Source organism: Megalops cyprinoides, chromosome 6 (assembly GCF_013368585.1).
Source record: "Megalops cyprinoides isolate fMegCyp1 chromosome 6, fMegCyp1.pri, whole genome shotgun sequence".
Classification (NCBI taxonomy): Eukaryota; Metazoa; Chordata; class Actinopteri; order Elopiformes; family Megalopidae; genus Megalops; species Megalops cyprinoides.
In genome coordinates this window covers 2565612-2591429 of record NC_050588.1, presented here as the reverse complement: position 1 = coordinate 2591429, position 25818 = coordinate 2565612, and the positions used below count along the sequence as shown (strand labels likewise).

General features: G+C 43.4%; 1 protein-coding gene across 1 annotated transcript in view; it reads left to right on the top strand.

Moving 5' to 3' along the window:
- The window catches only part of LOC118778885 (formin-like protein 3), a 46586-nt gene extending 24222 nt beyond the window's left edge, over positions 1–22364 (top strand). Inside the window, exons 7-26 of the mRNA XM_036530672.1 lie at positions 5518–5626; positions 5863–5939; positions 6728–6821; positions 8858–8932; positions 9035–9145; positions 9619–9768; positions 11973–12074; positions 12292–12604; positions 13737–13826; positions 14054–14178; positions 14542–14744; positions 15353–15587; positions 15852–15920; positions 16449–16529; positions 18109–18238; positions 19074–19234; positions 19597–19698; positions 20394–20486; positions 20859–20973; positions 21571–22364. Of these exons, the coding sequence (XP_036386565.1) occupies positions 5518–5626; positions 5863–5939; positions 6728–6821; positions 8858–8932; positions 9035–9145; positions 9619–9768; positions 11973–12074; positions 12292–12604; positions 13737–13826; positions 14054–14178; positions 14542–14744; positions 15353–15587; positions 15852–15920; positions 16449–16529; positions 18109–18238; positions 19074–19234; positions 19597–19698; positions 20394–20486; positions 20859–20973; positions 21571–21662 (2527 nt within the window). The 3' untranslated portion in view covers positions 21663–22364. The remainder of the gene's footprint in view (positions 1–5517; positions 5627–5862; positions 5940–6727; positions 6822–8857; positions 8933–9034; positions 9146–9618; positions 9769–11972; positions 12075–12291; positions 12605–13736; positions 13827–14053; positions 14179–14541; positions 14745–15352; positions 15588–15851; positions 15921–16448; positions 16530–18108; positions 18239–19073; positions 19235–19596; positions 19699–20393; positions 20487–20858; positions 20974–21570) is intronic.
- The last annotated feature ends 3454 nt before the right edge of the window (positions 22365–25818 follow it).

Genomic DNA, 25818 nt, shown 5'->3' with positions numbered 1-25818 from the left:
CTGCAAACATGAAGATCGACTTTGTAGATTAGTGATATAGTATCTGGGGAATTGGAATCAATCATATACACATTTTTAACAACACATTCTCAGATAGATAATTATTTAACTTTTTGAGCTACCTGACACAAAATGTCTGCTGCACACATAGATGTGACAGAGACAAAGCGCATTTAGGCCACGACCACGCTGTGGGGGGAAACAACGCTGCACTTTCCATTGGTTTGAATTGCACAGTTCTCTTTATTGTCTTAAAAAATTAAAATCGCAACCATGCCAAAAAGCTGTTGCGTGGTGGGATGCACGGCAAATAAGATAACTAACCCCGATTTAACCTTTTACAGGATTCCAAGACAAAGTCAAAAGTCAAAGAGTCAAAAAGATGTCATAGTTTGCTTAAAGCTAACAGACAGGAGGGCTCCCTAGTCACGGGGACCTTATGGGATCCCGATACTATTCACGTCTGTGTGTGCAGCAGACATTTTGTGTCAGGTAGCTCAAAAAGTTAATTCTTTATCTGAGAATTTGTTGTTAAAATTTGTATATGATTGATTCCAATTCCCCAGATACATTAGTTTAGCTAGCTAGTTAGCTATCTAGCTATGGTAGCTTGCTCTACGTTAGCTAGCTAGCTAGCTACCGAAGTACTCAGTCTATGGTCGATCTTAATGTTTGCAGGGACTAAATGGCTTATCCATTAGTCACTTTTAATAAAGCCTTCTGGAAAGTACATGTGGAGAATAACACTGTAATCAGGGTTTGACATTAACATTTAGCTACCAGCCACTGTGGCTAGTTGATTTCGAAAGTTAACATTAGTCGCCAGCAGGGGTGTACTGGGAAAGAAATTCGGGGGGGGGGCGGTGCTTGGGATTTAAAGTATATTTGGCTACGATTCTCAAGTTCTGTCTACAACTGAGACTACCTCTTAGTAAGTTAATGTGCATGGACTGTACAATCGAATATATTCTTCTGAATACACGTCACGTAGCAAGTTTTATATCATTGCGTTTAATGCTAGCTAGGCATCAGCGGTCCTGAAGTTCCCTTTAACCCGCTAGATAGCCAGCTAGCTTGCTTGCCATGATAATGGCACACAGCTAACATTGAAAACTGGGCTTGTTTCATTTAGCGTTAATTAAAAAACAGCGAGGACAATGCATTATTTTACTTAGGTTAGATGTGGATTATGGTTAACAAACATCGCTTGCAAACAAGCGTTACATTCCAGTATATGTTCGTAGCCTAAGTATTGCTGAAAAGTTAGCAAGGTCACCAGACCAGACAGGCTACGAAAGGAGATGAGAACATCTGCTGGAATGTAACGCTTGTTTGCTAGCGATGTTTGTTAACCATAATGTAGCTAAATGTCTAATTTAAAAGTCAGAACTTACCGATGGCATTGTAGGTCCACTCCTGGTGGTCTGACCTCGCAGAGCTGCTTTAACACCAGCAGCTACTGCTTTTTCAATTATTTCCGCCAAATCACCACCACCTCTTGCTACACTTGCTATGTTTCTACATTGCCACAGTGCTTGATGTGAATGCCCCAGCTTTTCCATGGGAAAGAACATGCGTCACCCAATTTAGGTGTGGTTAATTACCATATTCATTAGGTTCATTCCACATTTGCATATTAGATTTAACACTTATATTTACACAAGTTATTTCATATTTTTCATTAATGACGTCAGGACACAGGCAAGGACTCCGGCGCAGACCACGAGAACTCCAGATTCCAAGTGCCTTTATAAGGATGCTGGGCAGAAATCGTGACCAAAAAACAGGCAGGGTAGAGACCAGGCAGGCAGTCCAAATGCAGTCAGGGATCAAAGCCGGGGACAGGCAGGGTCAAACCAGGTAGTCAGGAAGATCAGGTGAACAAGGCAGGGCAGCAGGCAGGAGCAAGGTCGAAGCGCAGGCAGGGTCGATTCGGGGACCAGCGATCAGGCAGAAAACACACCAGGACCAAGACAGGTACAAACACACTGCAATGAACTGGCAACAAGACAGAGACAAGCAGGGTAGATATAGGGCTGGGCTGATGAGATGATGGGAAGCAGGTGTGTAGGCAGGCAGGTGGAGATGATCGGGTGGGCGGAGAGTGGGGCAGGGCTAGAACACAAGGAAAACAAAAGCACATGGACAGGGAAAAACAAAAACACAACAGCTAGGGGGCGGGAGCACTGACAGAAAAATATTACCCTTGAAAAGACTTTGACAGATTTGCATCAATTTGTCTGTAAATGTATGAAAAAGTGACAGTTTAAAATTGTGCTACATTTTTTTTACATTTGAACATTTGATTACAAATGTTAAATGTGCAAAACTGTGCAGGATAAATCAGTGTATACATTTTTACAAATGGCGCCCGATACGTGTGAGCCCTGCGTAAAGCCGCAGGTAGCAGGTAGCCGAGTGGTTACGTCACTTGAGACCTGGTTAACTAGCGTTGTTGCCAACAGATTAGGGGTAATTTGCCTTTAGCTCAACTGGCAATGACACTGGCTGTAATGGGTTGGCAACGAGCAGTAAGAACACAGGTCTGAAACTCGCTCGCTTGCTGACCCAAGTAACATCTATTTAAAACACACAACGCAGTCTACACCTGTTACATATACTGCAGTTTGTTTCTATTTGTCTTTGTTACTTCTTTTTGATATTTACGAGTGTTATTTTTGTATATGTTTTTATATTTATATAGTTTTAAATGTTATGATTATTTATTTGTGTTGTTCCAAATGTCTGAATAAAAATTACAGGTAGTGCAGAATGGTGCTTTTTTTGTTTGGGGGTAGTTCGCCCAGGGCACCATACAAGCTAGAACCGCCACTGCCTGAAATCATGAAAGCTGGGGCTCAAATGAGATTTCTTGCAATACCACAACAAAAAGTGCACTACTTGGCATTACTCATTTGCTTGGGACATGGACTCAGGCTTCTGAGAACTGAGAACTGCCTTCACTGCTCACTCAGAAAAATGTGTGGAACTCACTGAAAACCACTAAAAGAGGAAAAATCCCTAAATGGCTGGCTTAGTAACAGAGGACAATGCTAATAGATGCCATATTTTTGTACTGCTCCACAAATAAGGTTGCAGCTGCCTTTTTGGAGCCAGACAGCACATGCATGTAACTGTTGCAACAGCAAAAGTCAGTAATGCAGTAGATTAGGGTCATAGAGTGCATATTGAATCATACATAGATGAAAGCCTACAGGCTGAACATAAGATTGGCCATAAGTACCATGTGCTGCAGTTCTACTGAGATCTCCAATATACTTCCATAAGGAATAAGATGAACATATTCACTGATCTCTGATTACACAGAGCCTGCTGCCCAGTTTAGTATCACTTTCTGAGAGGCATTTATTTGGTTCCAGTGCTTGGCTACTAGTGCGTATGATCATTTTAGCACACTATTCCTGTTTCCCTATAGCTAGTTATCCTGATTCAAACAAGAAGTATTTTTCAGTTGAGCCAGCACAAGGTTCCGTTTCAGCTGCAAAGCAAATATCCTCAGTTGGACATTCTTCTGTGTGTTATTGGGCTGTGAGCATGCTGTCTGAGCATTGTCATATGGAAGAATTACTGCTTTCACGTGTTTTCTGTACTGCATTACTTATAAATTTGCTTATATTAATGAAATCCAAACTATGGTACATGCACCAACAATATAGCAATGGTATATTGCTTATGCAATGTTACAGATTAAGCTTTAAAAATGGTTTTTTTTAAACCTTCTGAAACTGAGGTTCTGAAAGAGGGAGAATATATTTCCCATTTTTATTGTCAAAGCACATCTCCCTTACTAAAATCATAGGTCTGCCAGACTGTTTATCCTGGGACTGGCTTTTCAGGTGTGGTCATACTCAGCTTTGTGTTAATTTTGTTTTATCACTCTCTGTTTTTATGCAAGTGCCAAAGCTTCTTTTGTGATGATTTTTCTATTTTTTCTTCAGGGTTTTAGTCTCTTGTTTTGTCTGCTTGAGCTAATTTTTGTTTTTCTTACTCGTTTCTATTACAGTCCTCATTTCCTTTGTCTGTTGGGGAAAAAAAACTACAGAGTGTATCAATAGTAATCTGGGCAGTGTGCTATATCTGGGATCTAGGATCTAGGATCTCTGCATTGCAGAAGTGAAAGTGGTTGTGTTATGTTTAAGATCCCCATTATTTGTGGTAGCAGGGAAAAGAGGGATGACAGGTTGACCATCTGTGCTCCTTGTTTGCCCACTAAATGCACAGTGCTGTGGTTTTCTTCTCACAGAGTCTCTGATAAGTGGGGTCTGAGAGCAGTAGGCCTGTGTTAGCCTGATGTAACATGACAACCAAGATGGGTTTCAATGCACAGGAAGCCAACTGTGAAAGACATGGGTGAGAACAATGAAAACACTGCCTTATGCAGGGGTACAAATAACTGAAACACCCATTTGTTAGTCACGCCATCACTCCAGCTGGTCCTCCTAAATATTACATATCTGTGTAGGATGTGTGAGATGTAACTTACAGTAGTGTGCTGCATCCAAGGGATTCTACTTTCCTTGCCAGCTTTGTTTAGGTGTCTTTGACAGTATATTAACTTATAGACCTGCATGGGGTCTGCAGAGTATTTGTGACTAGGAAACTGAAACTCAGCAATTTTGTAGATATCGAGCTTCAAGATTTACCTTGTAGCTGTATGGAAATTTCCAAACAGATGGCTTTCACATCATATCATTCGCAGAAATTATTGTCACACCACAGTTGTGGAAAGACAGGTTTCTGTGGCCTGTAACAACAGAGGTTGTCCCCCTTGTGAGCATTGTAATAAGGGAGGTTGCTCCCCATGTCAGCTCTGTAATAAGGGAGGTTGCTTCCCTTGTGAGCACTGCAAAGCCACTCTTCTCCAGCCCCTGAGAGAGAAGCAGCACTCTGACCCATGCATCTCTGCATTCCCTGCTCTCAACACTCCCATCCCAGCTTCACAGAATGGCAGTGCCCCACATTTATATCAATCCCTGCCCCCTAACACCTGATACCTCTAGTTTTTCATACTTAATTTAAGTGCAGCAGTGTGACATATTTTGTTTTATGTGTTCTAGGGACTGTTGTATCATAGTATACTTGGCTTCTGTCAGATTGCACAAGTTAACTTGTGACAGGGCTTGAATAGTGTTATGCTCACATCAGCCTGGTCTGACACTGTTGCTTGTTTAAACTGAATGGATACACTTATGTTCTATTGTGCTGGAAGTCGCAGCTGAATAAGAGCGTCTGCTAAATGCATGTAATGTTATGTAAAGCATACAGGAGCTCATAGTGAGTTTACACGGTAGAGTGTCCTGCGGTGGTACGGAATGCTGGAAGTGGAAAGGGGTCATGCTGGGGAGTATGACCGTCTGTTTCATCATCTGTTTAATGCAGATCATCCAGACTTCCCAGACTTTCCTTCTCACAAGGTGAAATCAAATCTGTCAAAGCCACAAGCACTATGGAACATGTTAATCCAGGTTATTAATGTTGTTTTGTGTTCTGTTACAGCTATAACACAATAACCAACAGCAAAACCATCAAAAACTCCCGCCTAGTTAGCCAGAAAGATGATGTCCATGTATGCATCATGTGTCTGCGAGCTGTCATGAACTACCAGGTAAACCTGACCCTGCACCAGTCTCTGAGTGGATGCAAGTCAGATGCCCTCACGCTGTCCATCCTTATACAAAGCCCTCTAGTGGTGCAGAGTGGTATCACATGACACAAACATTCCTTAATAAAGTTTTTTGTTGTTCTTTGTAAGAATGATTATTTGCATCATGGAATTAAAACTAACAGCAGCAACCAAACATGTAGAATGATGATGATGTCTCCTCCTTCTGCCCTCTGAAGTACGGCTTCAACATGGTCATGTCCCATGCTCATGCTGTCAATGAAATTGCTCTGAGTCTGAACAATAAGAACTCAAGGTAAGTTCTACAGGTTTTACTATGCTAAATATGGCTAAATTGTTACACTTCTGGCAAAATGTTGGAACGTGAGCTAAATTGAAACAACACATGGGTTTCTTGTATTTTTTTACGATCTGTGTAGTTTATGCAGTCTGTGAAGATCAAGTAAGAGAAAATTTCAAAAACCCTCCATTGTTACAGTAGCTGAGGGGAAAAAAACTTGATTATCCAAATATTCATTCAAAACAAAGAGTCATGTAATGGTCATTATTTAATTATTCATTAATTAAATTATTCATTTTATTGTTAAGCTGTAGATAATACTTATTACCCGTAGAACTTTGTTATAACAAACTAGTAACTTTTCAATGGATGCAGTGTAGCTTAGTGGTAAGGAGCAAGGCTCGCAACTGAAAGGTTGCTGATTTGATTCACCTCACTGCTGCTGTACCCTTGAGCAAGGTACTTAACCAGAATTGCCTCAGTACATTTCCAAGCTGTACAATGGATAACATGTAAATATTCTAACCTACATAAGTTGCTCTGGATAAGAGTGTCTGCTAAAAGACAATACTATAACACTGTAGACTCACACTATTAATGTAATAATTATAGACTCATGGTCATTTTCCAAAAATGTTTTGTTGGGTTACAACCCCCTCCCACCTTTTTGCAGAGCTGAGAATTTAATTACACAATAAGATGATCAGTCTAAACAGGCTGCTTCAGTTCCTCTGCTTCAAGCTTTCCTACATGGGCTTCCATGTTACAGTGGTGAGTTCCCCTGACGCTTTCTTTGTTTTCAGAACCAAGGCTCTGGTATTGGAACTACTGGCCGCTGTGTGCCTTGTGAGGGGGGGGCATGAGATTATCCTGTCCGCATTTGACAGCTTCAAAGAGGTAGTGCCTGGCCCCACTTCTTGACTCTGTTACGTTGAATGCAGCACAGCCAGGTGTCAGGGGTACACTGAAGCTCTTTTCTATGTGATATGTGTGTGTCTGGACCCTGGCTTCACTTCTGGCTGTGCCACAGCCTGTTGGGTGGGCCTGTACGTGTGAGGATGTGCCTCACACAGCAGTTTCAAAAAGAGAAATAATAGCCCACCTTGCACTCATGGAGACTGTAGTACTGTGGGAAAATCAGTGTGTGTAATGTGTTAACAGAGGGTGGTCCACTGGCCTTTCATTAAGCCAGCAGATGTGAGCTGACCTTGAATCGTTTGTAATAAAGAGAAGGCCCAACCAGACCTCTGGCATTTTCCCATCCAATCAGCCAGAGTACAGGAACAGGCTAATTACTCCTGAGAACGAGGCCCAATAATGGCCATCAACTGGAGAGTTGTATGTATGGAAGTATGGAACTTCAGGCAACACCCTGAAACCCTCATTCATGCACCTGCACTGCTCTCATTTTGTCTGTTGTCTCCTCCCTCCTGCCCACGTTCAGTTTGTGCTCACCATCCTCAGTTTGACATCACTTGCAACTTTTTGTTTTTAGTGCGGATTTATTTTAGAATATTTCTAGTCATGTGACTAATAAATATTCACTATTCAAGTGTGAAGGATATTTTGCTTAAATAGTGACATACAGCATACTATGAGTGCCTTTCCCATAACCATGGGCAGTCAGACTATGCAGGTTTAAAAAAAGTAGCACAGTTGCTGAATGTTTCATCATTATATTGACAGCTTGATTCAAACAAAAAATATGAAGTCAAATTGTGGAATAACATTTGGGAAAATGCAATGCATCTTTAACTGAGTTTAGGAAAGTGTGCTAACTTTCCTCCGCCACAAAGATGGCTGCTCCACTCTGAGCGGTTGCTGTTTTTAGTGCAGAAAATGGCCTATTTATTTTCTTCTCGGCAGCTCCACAGTGTGTGGGAGTTTGGCTACAGACAGCAGCCTCCCTCTACTTGTTCTCATTCCCCTCTCCTCCCATGAATTCCCATAATTGGAGTAAGCTGCCTCACAAATAGAACGTCAACTGCTCTTCAAAGGAATGGTGTGGGGCCATGGTTTTTTTGGGGCTCTGCTCCACCTCTGAGCCACTGTGTTACACTTTAGGGAAACTTCAAAAGACAACCATATTATCCAGATAAACTTGAAATGCAAAGAACAATTCAAGCACTGGTATAGGCATAATAACATAACATAATAACATTGAAGCATTTGCCTGGTGGTTTAGGTTTTGTTATACATATTGGGCACATGTATACTTACATATACATAAATGTTATAGCTATGTCTATCCATAAATATAAGTGTATCTTATATAATTCTGTCTAACAGTCCATTGTGCTGACTGCACAGAAATGTTTAAGTGAAGGTGCTGTAGGTTGATGGAGCTGAGGTAGAACCCGAAGTGGAGCCCCTGATTCCCCCTCCTCCCCTTCCTTCCCCTCCTCACCTCTCTTCCTAAAATTCAGAGACTCTCACAGCAATAGAGTACATTTAAATTTACATTTATTCATTTAGCAGATGCTTTTATCCAAAGTGATGTACAAAAGTGCATATACAGGTACAGGTCATACAATGCAGATAGTGCTGAAGCTGAGCACAAGGTCAGTGTAGCGAGACAGAACTAATCTAATCTAAAGTTACATATATCAAATACAGTTACTGGGACAGTAATGTGCTGCTATACTACCTAGGCAAAGATGTGCTACAAATACAACGTAAGAGATAATGCTACAAGTATGAGCCAAGAATCTTTACAAGATTTACAAGATCAAATGGCAAGGGTGTCAGTCCAGGTAGAGTCTGAAAAGGTGTGTCTTCAGCCCATGTCTGAAAGGTTGGAGTGAAGGAGCTGTTCTCAGGAGAGTGGGGAGTTCATTCCACCACTGCGGGGCAATGATGGAAAAGCGGTACTGTGTACTGTCTACAGTGCTGCGACCTGAACATGTCTGTGTTAATGCTGACCTCTCCTACAGGTCTGCAATGAGAAGCATCGCTTCGAGAAGCTGCTGGAGTATTTCCGCTCTGAGGATGGAAACATTGACTTCATGGTGAGACATACTGGAGGGGTGGGGGGGGGGGACATCGCGTGGACACGCTCGCTGTCAGCTGCGTACTTGAGCACTGACGAGGCCATGCATGTATGTCCACAGGTCGCCTGCATGCAGTTCATCAACATCGTTGTCCATTCGGTTGAAGACATGAACTTCCGTGTGCACCTGCAGTACGAGTTCACCAAGCTGGGACTGGACGACTTTCTGGAGGTAGGTTACTTCATGCCAGCCTGGTTTCCCAATATGAAACAAGCCCCTCACAGGGAGCAGAGGGAATGTCACAGTGCCATAACCTGCAGTGACCTCAGGAGGGGCTGGCTAAGGGATAGCCAGCATGTGATAGCATGTTTAAAAGCCCCTTAGCAGTTTTTCCACTGACTACTATAGCGTGGACTACATACTTGTACATACTTTATACACATTTTCTGTAATTCAAAGTAATGAAGACATAACGTTAGGTTAACACCGAATAGCATTTAAAGCACAGGATTAGCTCACATGATATTACTTTCACTGTGCTCTGTACTGGTACTGAAACAGTAGCTGTTAGCATTCTGGCTAATTCCTGGTTTGGAATGAATTGATAGAATGTCCTGATTCCAGGAAGACAGTAATAATAATGACAACAGCAACAGCAATAATTATCATACTAGTAGTAATCACTGGGTCTGTTTGTCCTGCAGAAGTGCAGACACACAGAGAGTGACAAGCTCTCAGTGCAGATCCAGGCATACCTGGACAACGTGTTTGACGTGGGGGGGCTGCTCGAGGATGCCGAGACCAAGAATGTGGCCCTGGAGAAGGTGGAGGAGCTGGAGGAGCACTTCTCTCATGTGAGACTCTGCTTCAATACCCAAAGTGGTCTGTGCCTTCAGAACTCCTTCTGTTTTTGAGCTGAAAGTTCCATCACATGAGTTTTGGAGCTCTTTAGCTGTAATGTGCACAGCAGTGTGGAATAGTCGTAAGGAGCAGGGCTCGTAACTGACCAGTCACTGGTTCAGTTCCCTGCTGGGGCACTGCTGTTGTACCATTATGCAAGGTACTTAACCCTTTCATGCAAACAGTCAAACTGGTGTGATTAGCCCTTTCACACATGTGATTAGAACACTAGATTGGAAAAATTCTAGCTAATGTTAGCTTTGAGGAAACAGTGATTTAACATTACAATGTATAGCAAATGCAGCGGTGAAAACTATGAGAAGCTTAATAACGCTAATGAAAACATAACAAACCATGCAACGTAACACACATGCTACGTGGCATTAAATACTGTCACATCCAAAAGGGTTAAGGTGATGGAGCGAGAGCAATTGCATTCACCTCTCTTCTGCTTTTTTCACCATATGCAGCCTTATACTATTTCCAGGGTCACAGCTTGTCAAGCCTTTTTTAAAATGCAGAATGGAGATCCAGCAGGCCACTTAGTAATCACAGTGAAGGATGGCCAAAATATACTGAGATCAAAATGAAAAAATAATAAAGCTCACATTAAGTGTTTACTGGACAGAGAGGTGAAGATATGCATTGACAGTGGTGCATACTTTACCAGAGATCACGGGGGAGCTTTCACAAAATGTGTTCCTTGCTGGTTCAGGTAAAGAGGTAACAATGGATATTATATAACATTACATTATTGTCATTTAACAGATGCTCTTATTATAATTTTTATCCATTTATACAGTTGGACATCTAGGGAAGCAATTGTGGGTTAATGACTGAACCAGCCCTGAGAATTAGGAGAGCCCCTGTTATATTGTAACATGAATTTGCTGAGGATATCAACCAGATGAGGTATTTGCTTTGTTTAAATGTGTGGCATACTATTGGATAAATCTGTAACAACAGATATATTTAGCCAAGAGCACCTTTAAATGGGAGGGCCATTATTCTGGTCACTCAGAGCTACTCTATGGTCATTAAACTAACAAAAATATTTTACAGATGTGAAACAATTGATTTAGCCACACAACACCATAAAAGCCACTGTTCTGATGATCACATTTCCCACAATGCCTCAGGTTTGACCCGTCACCGCTCAGTAGGGCAAGCGGACATGTTTGTGACCAATTGGACATTTTAGATATTGCATAAATGTTCTACATAAAACTCTCCAATGCTGAAAGACTCAGATTGCTGGGAACTGACTCCTGCTGATGTCACCATCATAAGCCATGCGGTCCACAAATATAGATGAACACCGTCTGTATCTCTCAGCTTAGTACACCAACCCACTTGAAGCACATTTTCATAGATCTTTACATATGTACCCCTGTTTGAACAGCAATAGGGATATCTGCAGGGCACATTCGTAATAGAATCCCCCTCAAAAAAATATGCAAACCAAATTATCCCAACTCAATTGTGCAAAAAAAAAGCCTGAACTGGGGGGTGGTTCTAGAGTGATGGTCCCATGTGAATTTCTCATGTGCATGTGTGTCACTGTCGGTGACAGGCACTCTCTCAGTGTTTTAGTCTGTCCTGCAGTTCTTGACTGGAGACGCCTGTGTTGGGAAACAATGTGTTTGATTCTTCTGGCTTCACTTGGACTGCCAGTACTGTATCCCACGCTCCAGCGTAACATTCTGCTGGAACACTGTCATAAAAAGGTCACTGGGAGACACGCCGCCATCAGGGTTTGGGAATTACGAGGGAGGTTGCCTAAGAAGTCACTGACATTTCTAGATTAGTCCAAAAGCAAAGTTTTCTGCTACATTTGCTGTGTCATCTTGTTGGGCATCTCTGACGTCTTACTGATGTTGCTGATGGAAGGAATGAGAGAAACAGTGAGATTGAGAGAGGGAGAGTCTGAGGGTGTGGAGCTGAAATGCCTGCTTTTCTGTTTACAGGATCAATTCCCCTATATTGGCCACTTTCCTTTCCTCTCAGTCTCCATTGTTCTGTCTTCTCTCTTGTTTCTTTCCCATATTCAGGCTCTCATTTTCCTCCCATCTCCCTCTCAGCCTGTCCTTTTTGCACTCCTCCTTCTCCTTGAGCTTCTCCTTCCCTCTCTCGCTAACCATCCCCATCTGTCTGGCAGGTGACAGATAAGCTCTTGGAGGTGGAAAATGAGACCATGATGAAGGTGGCCGACCTGGAAAAGCAACTCCTCCAGAAAGACAAGGTTCTGGCAGCCATAAAGGTGGGACACAAGCGGTCACAGAGCACTGCTCTGGAAATGTGAAACTCAGGGAATATGTCTGGTTTAAGGCACCAGGCTGTGCCCAGACTGTACTTGTTAGACTTGAGTTGATTGTTGGCCACCTTTTGTTTTTCTGAGGGAATTTAACTAACTGTTGGAGTGTGGCCTCATGCTGCTGCTTCATGTTGCTCTGTGTCACCACCTTGTGGTCTAAAAGGAGACGTACGAGTTGGCCAGTTCTCAGGTCCACACCCTGAGGCAGATGATCCAGGAGAAGGATGCGGTGTTCCAGCGGCAGTCTGACATTGAGAAGCGTCTGCAGGAGCTGGAGCATCAGGGCAGCATCTGCCTATGGAAGCAGCCCAACGGCGGTATGGCCGCGGGTGGGGCTGTGGGACCAGTGGCAGGGGCATTGGAGGGCGTGGAGCTGCCCATGGTGGAATCTCTCGCAACGGGCATCCCCACGGATGCTGAGCCCCCACCCCTGCCCCCACCACCACCACCTCCCCCTCCCTTACCCCCCTCGTCAGGTACAGTATTCCCTTACATCCTCCTGAGCTTTGGGCTGGAGCTTGTAGCAAATCCCTTAACCAGGTGGGAAGGCCAAATGCCTGAAGTAAGGTAGCAGATGAACAAAACAAAATGAACAAAACATATGAACAAAATGGATCTCAATATTACAGAAACAAAGGTTATTGCCTCTTCACTCCAGCTGCTGCTAGAAGCAACAACTGGCACCAAGCCTTAGCTGTGGCCAGTAATGGCTCCATCAGAGGATACCTGCAGAACTACATAAAGTGCAATGAGGAGCACTTTTGTGTATTGGCAGATGGGCAGGGAAAGGGCTTCACCATCTCAGACAGGAAAGGGAAAATTCTGCTGCACCAGGGAGGAAACAGCTGGGCTTCGCTTTTAGAGGGCTGAGACAGCATGTCAGTGCCTGGTTGACAGTATGGCTTCCTCTGATCTTCATTCAAGAGAGATGTTTTTTAAACAAGGTGTTTGTCCTGTGGAATTTTCCTTTTCTCAGCTGCTTTGGGAGGGTTACTTTGACAGCGTGTCATGATACAGAATGAACATTACCTGGCTCTTTATGTAACCAGTTATGCAGCTCAGTCAAATTCACTAAAATGTCAAATGTATGACATAGAATTGTGCCTAGTCTTGTATCTCTACATCTGTGATGCAAAATGTCAGAAGCCTTAGGTATGACATGAGCATTTGTATGCTATCTCACTTTGACATGCAGTGCCTGGTAAACAGTCACATCAATACATTGTCTAGTTTAACTTTTTTTTTTTTTTTTGGAAATTAACAGTCTACATCAGGCAAAAGGTGGAAATGCATTGTGCATAAGCCCTGTGTCTAAGCTATCATCTGTCTGTCTGTATATTGCTTTTTGAGCTCAGTAAATCCTCAACCTTGTTTCATTGGCTGCTTCTCTCTTTCAGGGTGCTTATTGACATTCTAATCATCAGCCTAAAGTTCTCCTCTTCCATTGGCTTACAGTTTGGGAAATTTTAAACTCAGTCTTATGCTTTCTCAGTGGTGTGGTGGTGGGTTAGATGGAACATTGAAGCCTGTAAAGCAAGTTCTTCAAAGAATTGACTGAAGAGGTGTGGGCTGAAAATATAATAGCAGTATTCAACTTTCATTCCACAGGGGAGTGCATGCTCGTCCCACCCCCTCCCCCGTTGGCCCTGCCTCTTCCAGGAGCATCGCCATCTGTCATTCTCAGTGTCGGCCTATCAGGTAAGAGTTTATGGAAGGGAGGTAGTCCTTTTAGTTATTTTAATGACTTATCCTAGTTTTGATTGTGGGTGATTCTAACCAACCCTTTGTCAGTAACAATGACAGAATGTGTCGTAGCAGATTACACACTTGAGTGCAAAGACATTTTGTTGGTAGCCTTGAGATGAGAGCAGACCCTGGTCATAGAGGAAATTTGTTTTTGCTTTGACACCATTTTTGCTCTGCAGCCATCAGGATAAAGAAGCCCATTAAGACTAAGTTCCGTCTGCCTGTGTTCAACTGGACTGTGCTCAAACCCAACCAGATCAATGGCACTGTGTTCAACGAGATCGACGATGAGCGGGTCCTACAGGTAAGAGGCTGTCTTCTATGTGTCCATCATAGAGTTCTCACACATCCTTGCTTTTTAAGGCACTCTGGATAAGACTCAGTATAATGGGTGGATGTAATGTCATCCCATTCTCCTCTAATTCATTCTGAACTTCAGGACTCAGGACCAGGAATCTCACATATATTCATACATGATGTTTGCTTTGTGTGTGTATGTGTGTGTGGGTTATTATATTTATCATATCATTTAGCAGGCATCCATGTCTTTCCATACCAACAAAATACAGACTATACAAAGTACCATTGCATACAAGAGTGTCTGTGTGTGTGTGTGTGTGTATTAGAAGCTCTCTGACTGTAACAAGGGCATTCCCTCATTTGACAGGAACTGGACCTGGACAAATTTGAGGAACTTTTCAAGACCCGAGCGCAGAACCCTGTGATTGACCTGTCCTGCCCAAAGACTAAGGTGTCCCAGAAGGCCATGAACAAGGTCACCCTGCTGGATGTCAACCGCTCCAAGAACCTGGCCATTACCCTGCGCAAAGCCAGCAAGAGCACCGAGGAGATCTGCAAAGCCATCCAGACGTGAGTGCCTTCCTCTGCATGTGGTGTGTGCATGAGTCTGTTTTGTGTTAATGCCATGCTGATGTAGTCAATAAAGGTGACTGACATGATGGGAATCCTCATTCCCTCAACACTAAAACTCTCCTCTCCTTGGCCTTGACCACAGTGTGAGAGAGTGTAACACTCCCACATTGCAACACTTCACCACTACACTACTATTTTATGCTAAAATAAGAATACACTTGGTGAATTATCCTTCTTTTATCATCAGAGGACAATGTGACCTATGTTTCTAGCCATTTTATTAGTATTTATTGGCATTACTCTCAAAATATTGCTTTGGCAATGGAAACAGGAGAAAAGTGTGAATCAGCTAAGATTTTTTATTTTTTATTTTTTAAGAAAGGGAACCTGTTACTATTTTATAAATATAATCTTACAGATGAGAAATGAAGGAAATTTTGCATTTGGGGTGGAGCACACTGGGACGCTGGCATTGGTGTGCTGGTCCCTGTAGCACACAACTACCAATAGAAATGCTCTACCTACCCCGTTGGTCAAGGGGAGGTACCGTTTTATTGGCCATTTCCGTTGAGTGGTAGAGCTAAGGTGCACTGCCCCCTCCGCAGGTTCGACCTGATGGCGCTGCCAGTGGACTTTGTGGAGTGCCTGACACGTTTCCTGCCCACAGAGGCAGAGAGCAAGGCACTGCGGCAGTATGAGCGTGAGCGACGGCCTCCCGAGCAGCTGGCCGAGGAGGACCGCTTCATGCTACATTTCAGCAAGATCGAGCGGCTCACGCAGCGCATGAGCATCATCACCTTCATCGGGAACTTTGCCGAGAGCATCGCCATGCTCACGCCGGTAATGCTGACATGCCCCATACCCCTCCGCTGGCGTCTGTCTTCCCCCTTTTCCACTTTCTAGTCTCTCCCCGAGGTTACACTGGCTCTGCAAAGGTCAAATATTGGGCCAAATATTTCTGTATTGGTTCAAGGGCCATTCAGATTTCATAAAAAACAATAAATATATTAACATTTGGATGTTGTGTTGTGCTTCAACGGAGAGGAGTTAAGTATTGTGATATGTATCATGTATGTTAATGGGATGAAATGTCTCCTTACTTAGCAACTCAATGCCGTCATCGCAGCGTCAGCCTCTGTGAAATCTTCTCCCAAGCTGAAAAGAATGCTTGAGGTGAGCTTCTGTGTTGTATACAGGGGGCCCAGTGCTCAAACCATAAAAGACCTCGTTCAGTCATCAGTAAAGAGTCCTCATCAAGTAGTTCAAGTGACTCCGAAATATATTGAAATGAACTGTCCATCTTAGACAGTTTAATGTATCAATTGTGCATTGTGTAGTTTCAGGAGCGAGGCCTCCATATCATGTCATTTATTAAAAATGTTTTACATGTCTAGCAGCAATGAATGTAGTGATTACTGTGTAAAATGCTCTGGATAACAGCGTCTACTAAATGACAGTAATGTGAATTATTTGCAGCTTTATTGAAGTAGGTTTAATACTGTCTGTGATCCATCCACCAGAACTAAGTAGGCCTGTTCCTCTTTTGGCTTATGCTTCTGGTTTGGCACCAATGAGTGGATAAGTTTGGTTAAAGTCACTCTTGTTATTTATCCATTGTTAAGAAGCTGTACTTCTGATCCTTCTGTTATTGTGACAGTTGTTCTGTGCTGTGAGACAATGTCACTTCTTTCACTCACACAGATTATTCTAGCCTTGGGGAACTACATGAACAGCAGTCGGAGAGGAGCAGTGTACGGCTTTAAGCTGCAAAGCCTGGACTTGGTAAGATGTACTAGCTTGAGAAATGTGATACCTCTCTTTATGAATAAGCCCTGCAATCTCATCAATTTACAGTAATTGAGAACTATGACTGTCACTGTTCAGGCTGTGAACATAATGGAGAGGTGATTACAGGTAGCTGATCCTGTGAGTCTAATGAAATTATTTCAAATCAGAGGGCAGAGGCTTGTTTCTGTGACATTTGGAAATGTCAGTTGTCATTTCCAGTTGAAATTGTTGGCAGTTCTCTGCATATATATATGCAGAGAGCTGCCATCTCTGCCTTCTAGAAAAGGGGTACACAGATCATGAGTGTGAGTTACATCCAAAGCGTTACAAACTCCCTACCTCCCCGGCTCGTGGTTATGTAGTGTGTACGGGAAGTAGGGCTGCAACCTGACGTGAGTGTAAATGTACAAAAAAAAATTTTAAATAAAACTGGCACCAGGCGGCCCTTGGAAGGGATGGAGCCTACCTGTTGCCCTCGGCTCCGTGTTCTCGGTGTCAGTCTAGGCCAGCTCGGTCTTGCCCCGCAGTGGTGGCCAGCTCCGCGGTCGTTGTAGGCGTTCAGGTTTTGTTTTTATTTATTTATTTATTTAAGTTTCCTTTTTCCTAAAAGTGTTAGCACCCACCGTGCAAAAAAAAAAGGCAAAAAAAAATCCCTCAACCCATGGGAGGACGGGGATGGCGTTGGCGTCTGTCGCGGTGTGGTTCACTGGCGTGCCGTCATTATTTTTTTTACTTTACCAACCGAAATGCGCATAACTTAAATTACTTTCATCGCTAGCTCAAACACTGATTCGGCTTCGTGCCCATGAGTTGGTCAAGCTTGGACCCTCCTTTTCTTTGGAGGCAAACCACATACTCATTTCAAACTTGCTGCCATTCCCACGCCATAACTCTGATCACCTGGAGCTCCTATGAAGGCAACCAGAGGTTGCCCCACCCCCCGAGGGACCGTCAGCTGCGTGATGACATAGCAGCAGGTGCCAAAAGAAAAACCCAAAACAAAAGTATACATGTGTAGGTGTGTGAGTGAGACACTACCCCCTCGTAAAAAAAGTCACGTCTTCTCTCTACCACCTCTCTGTATTGAAATTATAAATGATTATGTCACTGCTCCAGTTGCTTTGGAACATTTTACCCAAAGTGAATGCAATATTTAGACTCATGATAACCCATTCCAGTAGAGAATGCCTTACTTAATCAGCTACTATGACTCAAAGCAGGCAGAATCTTCAGCACCAATTGAATTATATTGTTGGTCAGTGGTGAGAAATGCTGAAATTTGACTTATATATATAGTAACAACAGATCACTGTCACAGCACAAGGTCAATACATGCCCAAACTACATGTCCTAGAAGAAAATGCCTTCAAGAATGCAACCTCTGTCCCTGTCAGAGAGTAATTCAACTGCTGGCCTCATGCAGCACCCCAAGAGTTACTATATACTATATATTTGGAACATTTTCATTTGAGCCTATCCACTGTGATTTGTTCCTGGTGCCCTGCCCCTCTAAATAACCTCACCAGATATAGTAATTCTGTATCGATGCTGGAATGCTCCTCTGTGCCCTCAGCTGCTGGACACGAAGTCCACAGACAGGAAGCTCACCCTACTGCACTACATCGCCCTGATTGTGAGGGACAAGTATCCTGGGCTTGCCAACTTCTACAATGAGCTGCATTTCATCGACAAAGCTGCTGCAGGTCAGGGGAGTGGAGAGACGGGGCCAGTGCTGGGGGCTGTGGGGTGGGGAGTGGGAGACGGGGGCTGGTGAACCTGCCGTGTTCTGCTCTGCTGGCCTACCTCTCAATCCTATTCAGCACCTAGAGCTCCTCCCTGCAAAAAATACACCCCCCAGCAGGGACTTCTCTGTGAAGGCACTACCACTCATTCACATTAATCCTCCAAACATGGGTCTAAAATGGATCCTGTGTCCCCATCATTCTCCAACATTTTTACCACGGAGTACGCCAAGGGGCAACAGTTTGTTAAGCCTTTTCATGGAGAGGCTAACATTAATTGAATGCCCCAGCTGGATATTTATGTGAAATGATGATATTAAGGAAAATTTATGATAAGAGGATAATAGTAATGGTTTGATTCCCTGCTGGGGCACTGCTGTCGTACCATTGGGTAAGGTACTTAACCCATATTTGCCTCAGTAAAATATCTGGCTGATTAAACAGATAAAATTGTAACCTATATGTATGGAAGTCACTCTGGATAAGAGTGCCTGCTAAATGATAATAATATAAATGTATTATATTTATTTGAGAGCAACCTCAGATGTCTTTGAAAGGTGTCGTGACTGTGAAAACTGATTCATGAACCCAAAATACATGCCAAAATGGGGAAAGTGCACTCCTCTGATATACTCACACGCAACCAACAGCTGTTCTGCACACTACAAATCACGCAGCTCTCCACAGTGATATATTAATGTGTGCAATGTGCTTTATATGATGTGTTGGAAATGTGTCTTTGTCTGTGCGTGTTACTTTCTCAGGAGTGGTTGACCATGCGGTTGTCTGTGTTCAGTGTCCCTGGAGAATGTGCTGCTGGATGTGCGGGAGCTGGGCCGGGGGATGGACCTAATCCAGAGAGAGTGCAGTCAACACGACCACGCTGTGCTCAGGAGCTTCCTCCACACCAGCGAGCCACAGCTAGACAAACTACACAGGGATGCCAAGACTGCCGAGGTGCTGGCCTTCAGCAGAGGCCTGGAATCACACGCTACACCCAGTACAGCACTGTCGACATTATAGACCCCAACCACACACTTTACACTACTCCCAGTACAGCACTGTCTACATTACAGACCAGTACAGCACACACTATACTGGAGTCGGTATAGCACTACATTACGACAAGAACACACCATTTCTCAGGGATTTAGTATTTCGTATCCTAGTGTGCAGCTTCAAGATGATGAGACAGTGCTTTAAGGGCTGCGTTTCCAGTATTTGAGGGCAGTGCTTAATTGAAGTAATGCAGTATGGCACATTAGAAACACTTGGATATAGAAATGTTTCTCTTGTGGTCCTTTTCTATTGACCTACAGGAGTCCTTCAGCAACGTGGTGTGCTATTTTGGGGAGAGCGCCAAGACCACCCCTCCGTCAGTGTTCTTCCCTGTCTTTGTGCGCTTCATCAAAGCCTACAAGGTGAGAGGATGCACACTGTGCATGTCTTCATGGACACATTAGGTGAAAAAAGGCTTGTAAGGGAACACAGCCCTGCACACCAACTTCTGCTCACAAAAACAGCTGTGAGAGAGCAATCTGGCAACACTCTGAAGGGCCGGCAACTCAGTGCTGTGGGCTCCACATTTTTTTCAGTCAGAGAGCATCTCGCTCTACACTCTGTGTGTGGTGAAGGGCCTTGCCCAGGCAGGGAGAGAGACAGAGAGAGACAGAGACAGAGACAGAGACAGAGACAGAGACAGAGACAGAGACAGAGACAGAGACAGAGACAGACAGAGTGACGGTCACCATCTGCCACAGGACGCCAAGACCAAATAACAGGAAAGCGCAGCTGGTCTGGTAGCCATGGTGTTTAGACACCCCACACCCCTTCTACATCAGCGCATCCCTGCCCCTCTTGACAGCTTCCTTCCTGAGATTGTTCTCCACCTGGATTTATGAATGCATCTACCCTTACCTCCACCGAAAGCCTCCCTCCTCTAACTTCTACCCAGCTTCATTTCAGCTGTTGAAAAACATAATGATGCTTAGTTATGTCCAAACTTTTACCTGCCTGGCACAGACTCTGTTTCTGTTCAGGGAGGAAGTGGTTTTACAACATTTCCTCCCAGGGCAGAGACTTTGACATCTCTCTGCTTCTTTCTCACCGGCCCCAGGACGCAGTGGAGGAGAATGAGCAGAGACAGAAGCAGGAGGAGGCCCTGCGGGAGAAACTTCTCGCCCAGGAGGCTAAGCAGCAGGACCCCAAGGTGAGCTCGAGCTACAGGTAGGGTCGGCCGTTCACAAAGCCTGGATGATCTGTCAGCGCTGGTCTGGTTCTGCAGTAATCGGTCTATTGGATAAGTCTGAATTGAGTGCAGCACGATATCTGGTATGTAATACACTGCTCTGTAAAATAGGGCACCTTTGATGTACAGTCACCTGACATAGTAGCTATATAAATAGAAATAGAAATATTATTTCTATGGAAGAAGTGATGCCCTGTATGCAATCACACTTCAACACATTCAGTTTCCATGCTAACCTTTACGGCCACCTGGTTCTCTCACATGTTTGATATTTGCATCTGCTCAGCTGCTCTGTGTTTATGTGAGTATGTCCTGTCTGACTGTGGGGCCCAGGTGCAGAAGAAGAGGCAGCAGCAGGATCTGATAGCAGAACTGCGCAGACGGCAGGCCAAGGATCACCGTCCCGTTTATGAGGGCAAGGATGGAACCATTGAGGACATCATCACAGGTGGAACGGTCAGGGCCACTTGGACTGGCACTGGCATTCAGATCTCTTTGCGCTGCACAGGCTGTTCCCCTGCTGAATTCCTCCTTGTGCCTAAATGTTACATACAGTAATTATCTCAGTTTTTTGTCAGCATCTTACCAAGGGCCATCTGCTTGGTGTGTTTTTAATCTGTCAGTTATGTTAAATGAAAGCACTATTTGTTCTCAGAGAAGGTAGGTGCTTTTTAATAGCCCTTAAGAAAAGATCCCTTCTGTAGTGGCTGCTACAATAACAGCTTTCTTACCAAACCCACTTCCAGCTCAGTTCTCTATATGTGATCACAAAATCCAAATGAATCCTATGGAACTATGGCAGAGTGTTCTGTGTGTGAAATCCAGGCCTGTGCCCTTGCTGTGGAACAGAGAGGAGCAGTGGCACACAGTGAAGCACTTTCACTCAGGCAGTGGACGTAAAGTAACAGGCATTCCAGCAGGGCTGATCCAGGATCAGTTGACCTGGCCCTGACCCCGATCATAGAAGTTGTTTGTAGTGGAGCTGAAAGTTGATCATGACCATGCGTGTTCTTTCTCTTTCTGGTCCTCCTCTCTCCCTTCCTAGTACTGAAGAGCGTGCCCTTTACGGCCCGGACTGCCAAACGGGGCTCGCGTTTCTTCTGTGATGCCAATCTCTGTGATGAGTCCAACAGCTAGCCCCATCCCCTGCTCCATACCCCTAGTCCCATGGCAGCCTTTCAAAACCCTGCAAGGTTGTCTGATACTGTAAAAAAACTTTTACTCAATGCATGCCTTTAGAATATGCATGCTCTCTGACACCCCCATTACTAGTTCTTTCAGCTGGTCCCAGTGGTGGCAAGTTTTGCATGCATTTACTTCATTTACCTGGGTAACTGTAAATGAAGTCTAGCCAGACCTCTACACAGTTACAAATTGCACTGAAGTAGTTATTGGTCTAGATTTGCTGAAGTGCATACAGTCTCACCATCTCAGACGTATCTGCATTGTAATTTTACATCTGTCATGAATGCATCACCAGTTTGCTAGTGAAAATAATATGAGATATTTTCATTGAGAGATATAAGAGAAGTTTGAAGCTCTTATCATTTGAGGAAGGACTTGTCCTACCTGTCAGCAGGTACACAGTCTTTTTGTGGAAGAGGTTTGGCTGTTGTAGGCCATTCACAGGGTCTCCCTCCATAGAAACCATGTCATACTTGCTTCCCCTCCTACATGGGGGCCTCTTGGTCTCTGCCTCTCACTATTGGATGCTGTGCTGTTGTATTTGTTTGAAATAGCGGGTTGTGTGATATTTGCTGCTTCATAGATGTCTGTATGCAGGGTGACTGACTGAGCTACTGTAGCACCCTTTTACCATTTATGGTGCTAGATATTAATGGAGGCAGGTTAAGTACCTTACTGGGCATGTGCTACCCATTATTATAATAATTATTATTATAATAATTACTGTTGTTGTTGTCATTCCTAATGCAGATACATCTCCTTTTTTCATAGTTTAGCTAAAGGAACAAATTTTCTTCATGAAGCCATGTAGCTTTATGACTACATGCACTTACAATGTCTTCGATAAGTGGGTCACGTGACATTAATAGCATGAGAACCAGTCTGTGGAGAGGGGAATAGTTCATCTTTTGGTGATTCTATGTTTCCTTTCTCTGATCTCTTGGTGTAAAACCAAAAGTGCATGTGGCATGTATCTGCACACTGCTCTCCAGCCAAGGGTCACATGCAGTCTGGAACTGTACAGTGATCAACAACTTAAAGCAGGCACAAGCAGTACTACAGATAACAAAGCACACTGCTGAGACAGAAAACAGAGAGCAGGCATGCTACAAACAATTGCACAGCCATTTGCTGACATTGAACTTGGCATTAGGTATGGAAAATGAACATGGGCAAGACCTTAGTCTCGTCAGTGACTGTGGGAAAATGCAAGAATAACTAAATGCACATGAAGGCAGATAGAAACAGGTGCAATTCATTCATGCCCCACACCAGGACTGCATTAAAAATAGCCACCATTCTCTTCGAATGATTAATTCATGTCATCGCTAAAAGCAAGCTGTAGGACTCAAATCTGGGTTCCACTTCTTCCCAAAAAAAACCCATTTTACATAAATACCTATCCTGTCAGGCATCCTGCGCACTAGAGACTGTTAGCTTTCCTAGAATGTGCTCTGCTAACACAACTACTGGTTCAGTTTCTTTCAACATTAAATCAAGTAACTGTAACTGTAACTTGTAACTGCTTGCTGCCACTCACTTTTAACTTGTTGATTGCAGTAATTTTTGTTATATAATGATTTTGATCTCAGCAGTTCTTTAGGTTTATTGTCATCTAGTTTCCCTCCCCATCTCTGTCTCCATAAATGGACGGTTCAACCCTTCCACTGCAGTTTTGCAACATTGTAGAATGTCACAGCAATGTGGTAAGCATGTAATGTACTAGCTAGACAGGCTTTGTCTTAGGTAATTTTTTAGTAGTTCTGTGTTTATTCTGCTAATACAGTAGCTCTGTAAGCTTGGGGTTCAATTCCATACTCAGGGGAGCAGCACTGTTATTCAAGCTGACCTCCAGCTCAGTTCAGCTGCTCATGTAAACAGTCATTTTCATGAGAATGTTTCAGCTGTGCAGGAAGCAATTCATAATTTAATTCTCATAACAGTTTACCGGACAGTCACAATCAGTCAGTCAGAATGCAAAATAGGTGATGAGCACTTCAGCAAGGGATGGACTGTCAGAGGACAGGAGTTTGATTACCCCTGTAACCACAGAGTGTTCCACTGACCTGCTGTGACCCCACCTCCACTTTCCCCCCTGGCAGATCTCCGTAGCCAGCCCTTCCTGAGAGCTGACGCAGTCATCAGGAGTGGGTGGAAGAGACTGTGAGTGAGAACCTCCACCCGTCCTGCCTGCCCTCCCCAGGCTGTTCTGACCACAGCTCCATGGTCACTGAAGTGTGGAGTACACACAAGAATAGAGAGCACCAGGCATGGCTCCTCTCTGCTCTTATTTAGCTGTGGAGGCTGCACTGGAGGATGGGGCTACATCAGGAGCTGCACTGCCTTTTCTCACAAGCAAAGATACACATACACATACACACACACACACACACACACGCAAACACAAATACACAAGGAAATGCTCATATACACACACACAAGCAGACACACATATACAAGAAAACACCTACAAATACACACAAACAAATGCCTAGGCACAGACACACACACCCACACGCAAGCATAAAAGCACACATATGCACACCGTCTCTCTTTTGCCCAACTTCCATAATGCCTGTAATAGAGCTGAATCTGGACCATTAACAGGACACTGCATTGATCTCAGAGCTCAATGCCAACCCAGAATGTATCTTTACCATCATTAATATATATTTTAATTCCAAATATTTTGCAATCTAAAGCAAGACAGCTGCCCAGACAGCTGTAAATTCACATGGTGCTGTTCACTTTTGGTTGCCTGAAGAATACGCCAGTTGTCTTCACAAAGACAGATTTCAGTGGACGGCTTGTTTGTTTTGTTTTTAACTGACTAGCTTAACTTTAACATGTGCCTTTTGTGACAGTATTACTTCTTAAAACATCATTTGTATCTTTCCTACAAATGCCATTTGAATATTTTTATATTATTTTGTTTCTTAATATTGTCTTTGTTTTACTGTAAAAAGAATATGCAGATCCTAATGGAAAAAAGTGTTTTATATGTGTATCTAATGAAGCTCTTATGTTTTTACAAGGAACCAGAATAGCACAGTGTTGGGTTTTTACAAGATATTTACCCTGATCACAATTCATTGATTTATATTTAAAATGGATATGCCTTAAAACCAAAATACTTACAAAGTGTTCTGACCTCCTGGTTCATTTTTGAATGGGTCTTATGAAAAAACATTACAAAGTCTTTTGTAGAAAGGCGGTAGTACCTTTTAACTTGATTACTTGTTTCCAGTATGGTGAACTGATGTGACTTCACAAAGCGATTAATAATCAGTGCAACCTTCGTTAGCATTGCTTTCAATAAAAATGCCAATCAATCTTAGTGTTATTAGTAGTCTCAGTCAACAGGTTGGGGAAGTGTGACATAACTGATTCAAATTTGTTTTCAGGCGAATGGAACTCATTCGATTTAATAGGAAAACATACCCCATACTGTCATACACAGCATTAACTTACATTCATATGTGGAGCTTGCTCAAATAATCACTTTCACCTTTTACATTACATTATTGTCATTTAGTAGATGCTCTTATCCAGGGCAACTTACATTGATTACAATTTTACATGTTATCCATTTATACAGCTGGATATTTACTGAGGCAATTCTGGGTTAAATGCTTTGCTCAGGGGTACAGCAGCAGTGCCCCAGTGGCAGAAGCACTGTTCCTTACCACTGTACCTACCACTACAATATACTGACCTTTCCTGGCAAGATAATTCCAGTAGAAACATCTGTCTTGCTGGGTGGTAATGGATGTCATTGTTTTTTCTGTGCTGAGACAAATTCACTTGAACAAAGTGATGTAATCTATGGTTTTGTACAAAATACCGAGGTCACTTTCTTTGTTGGCTTTCCTCTAATGATGGTTCCTAACAACCAGAGAATAATCTATATTTTGTGATGCCCTGTGCCAATCTTGCCATTCTTGGATTGTACTGACATACCAAGCTGCCATAGACTTGTGTGGTTCTCTGTATGAGAATCTTTTTTGCAGCCAACAATTCACTTCAGGCACACTGTTCAGAGCACAGATACAATTGGCATTATGGTATCTAGATGCTGTGATCTGTGTCCACTGCTAGGTGATGCTTC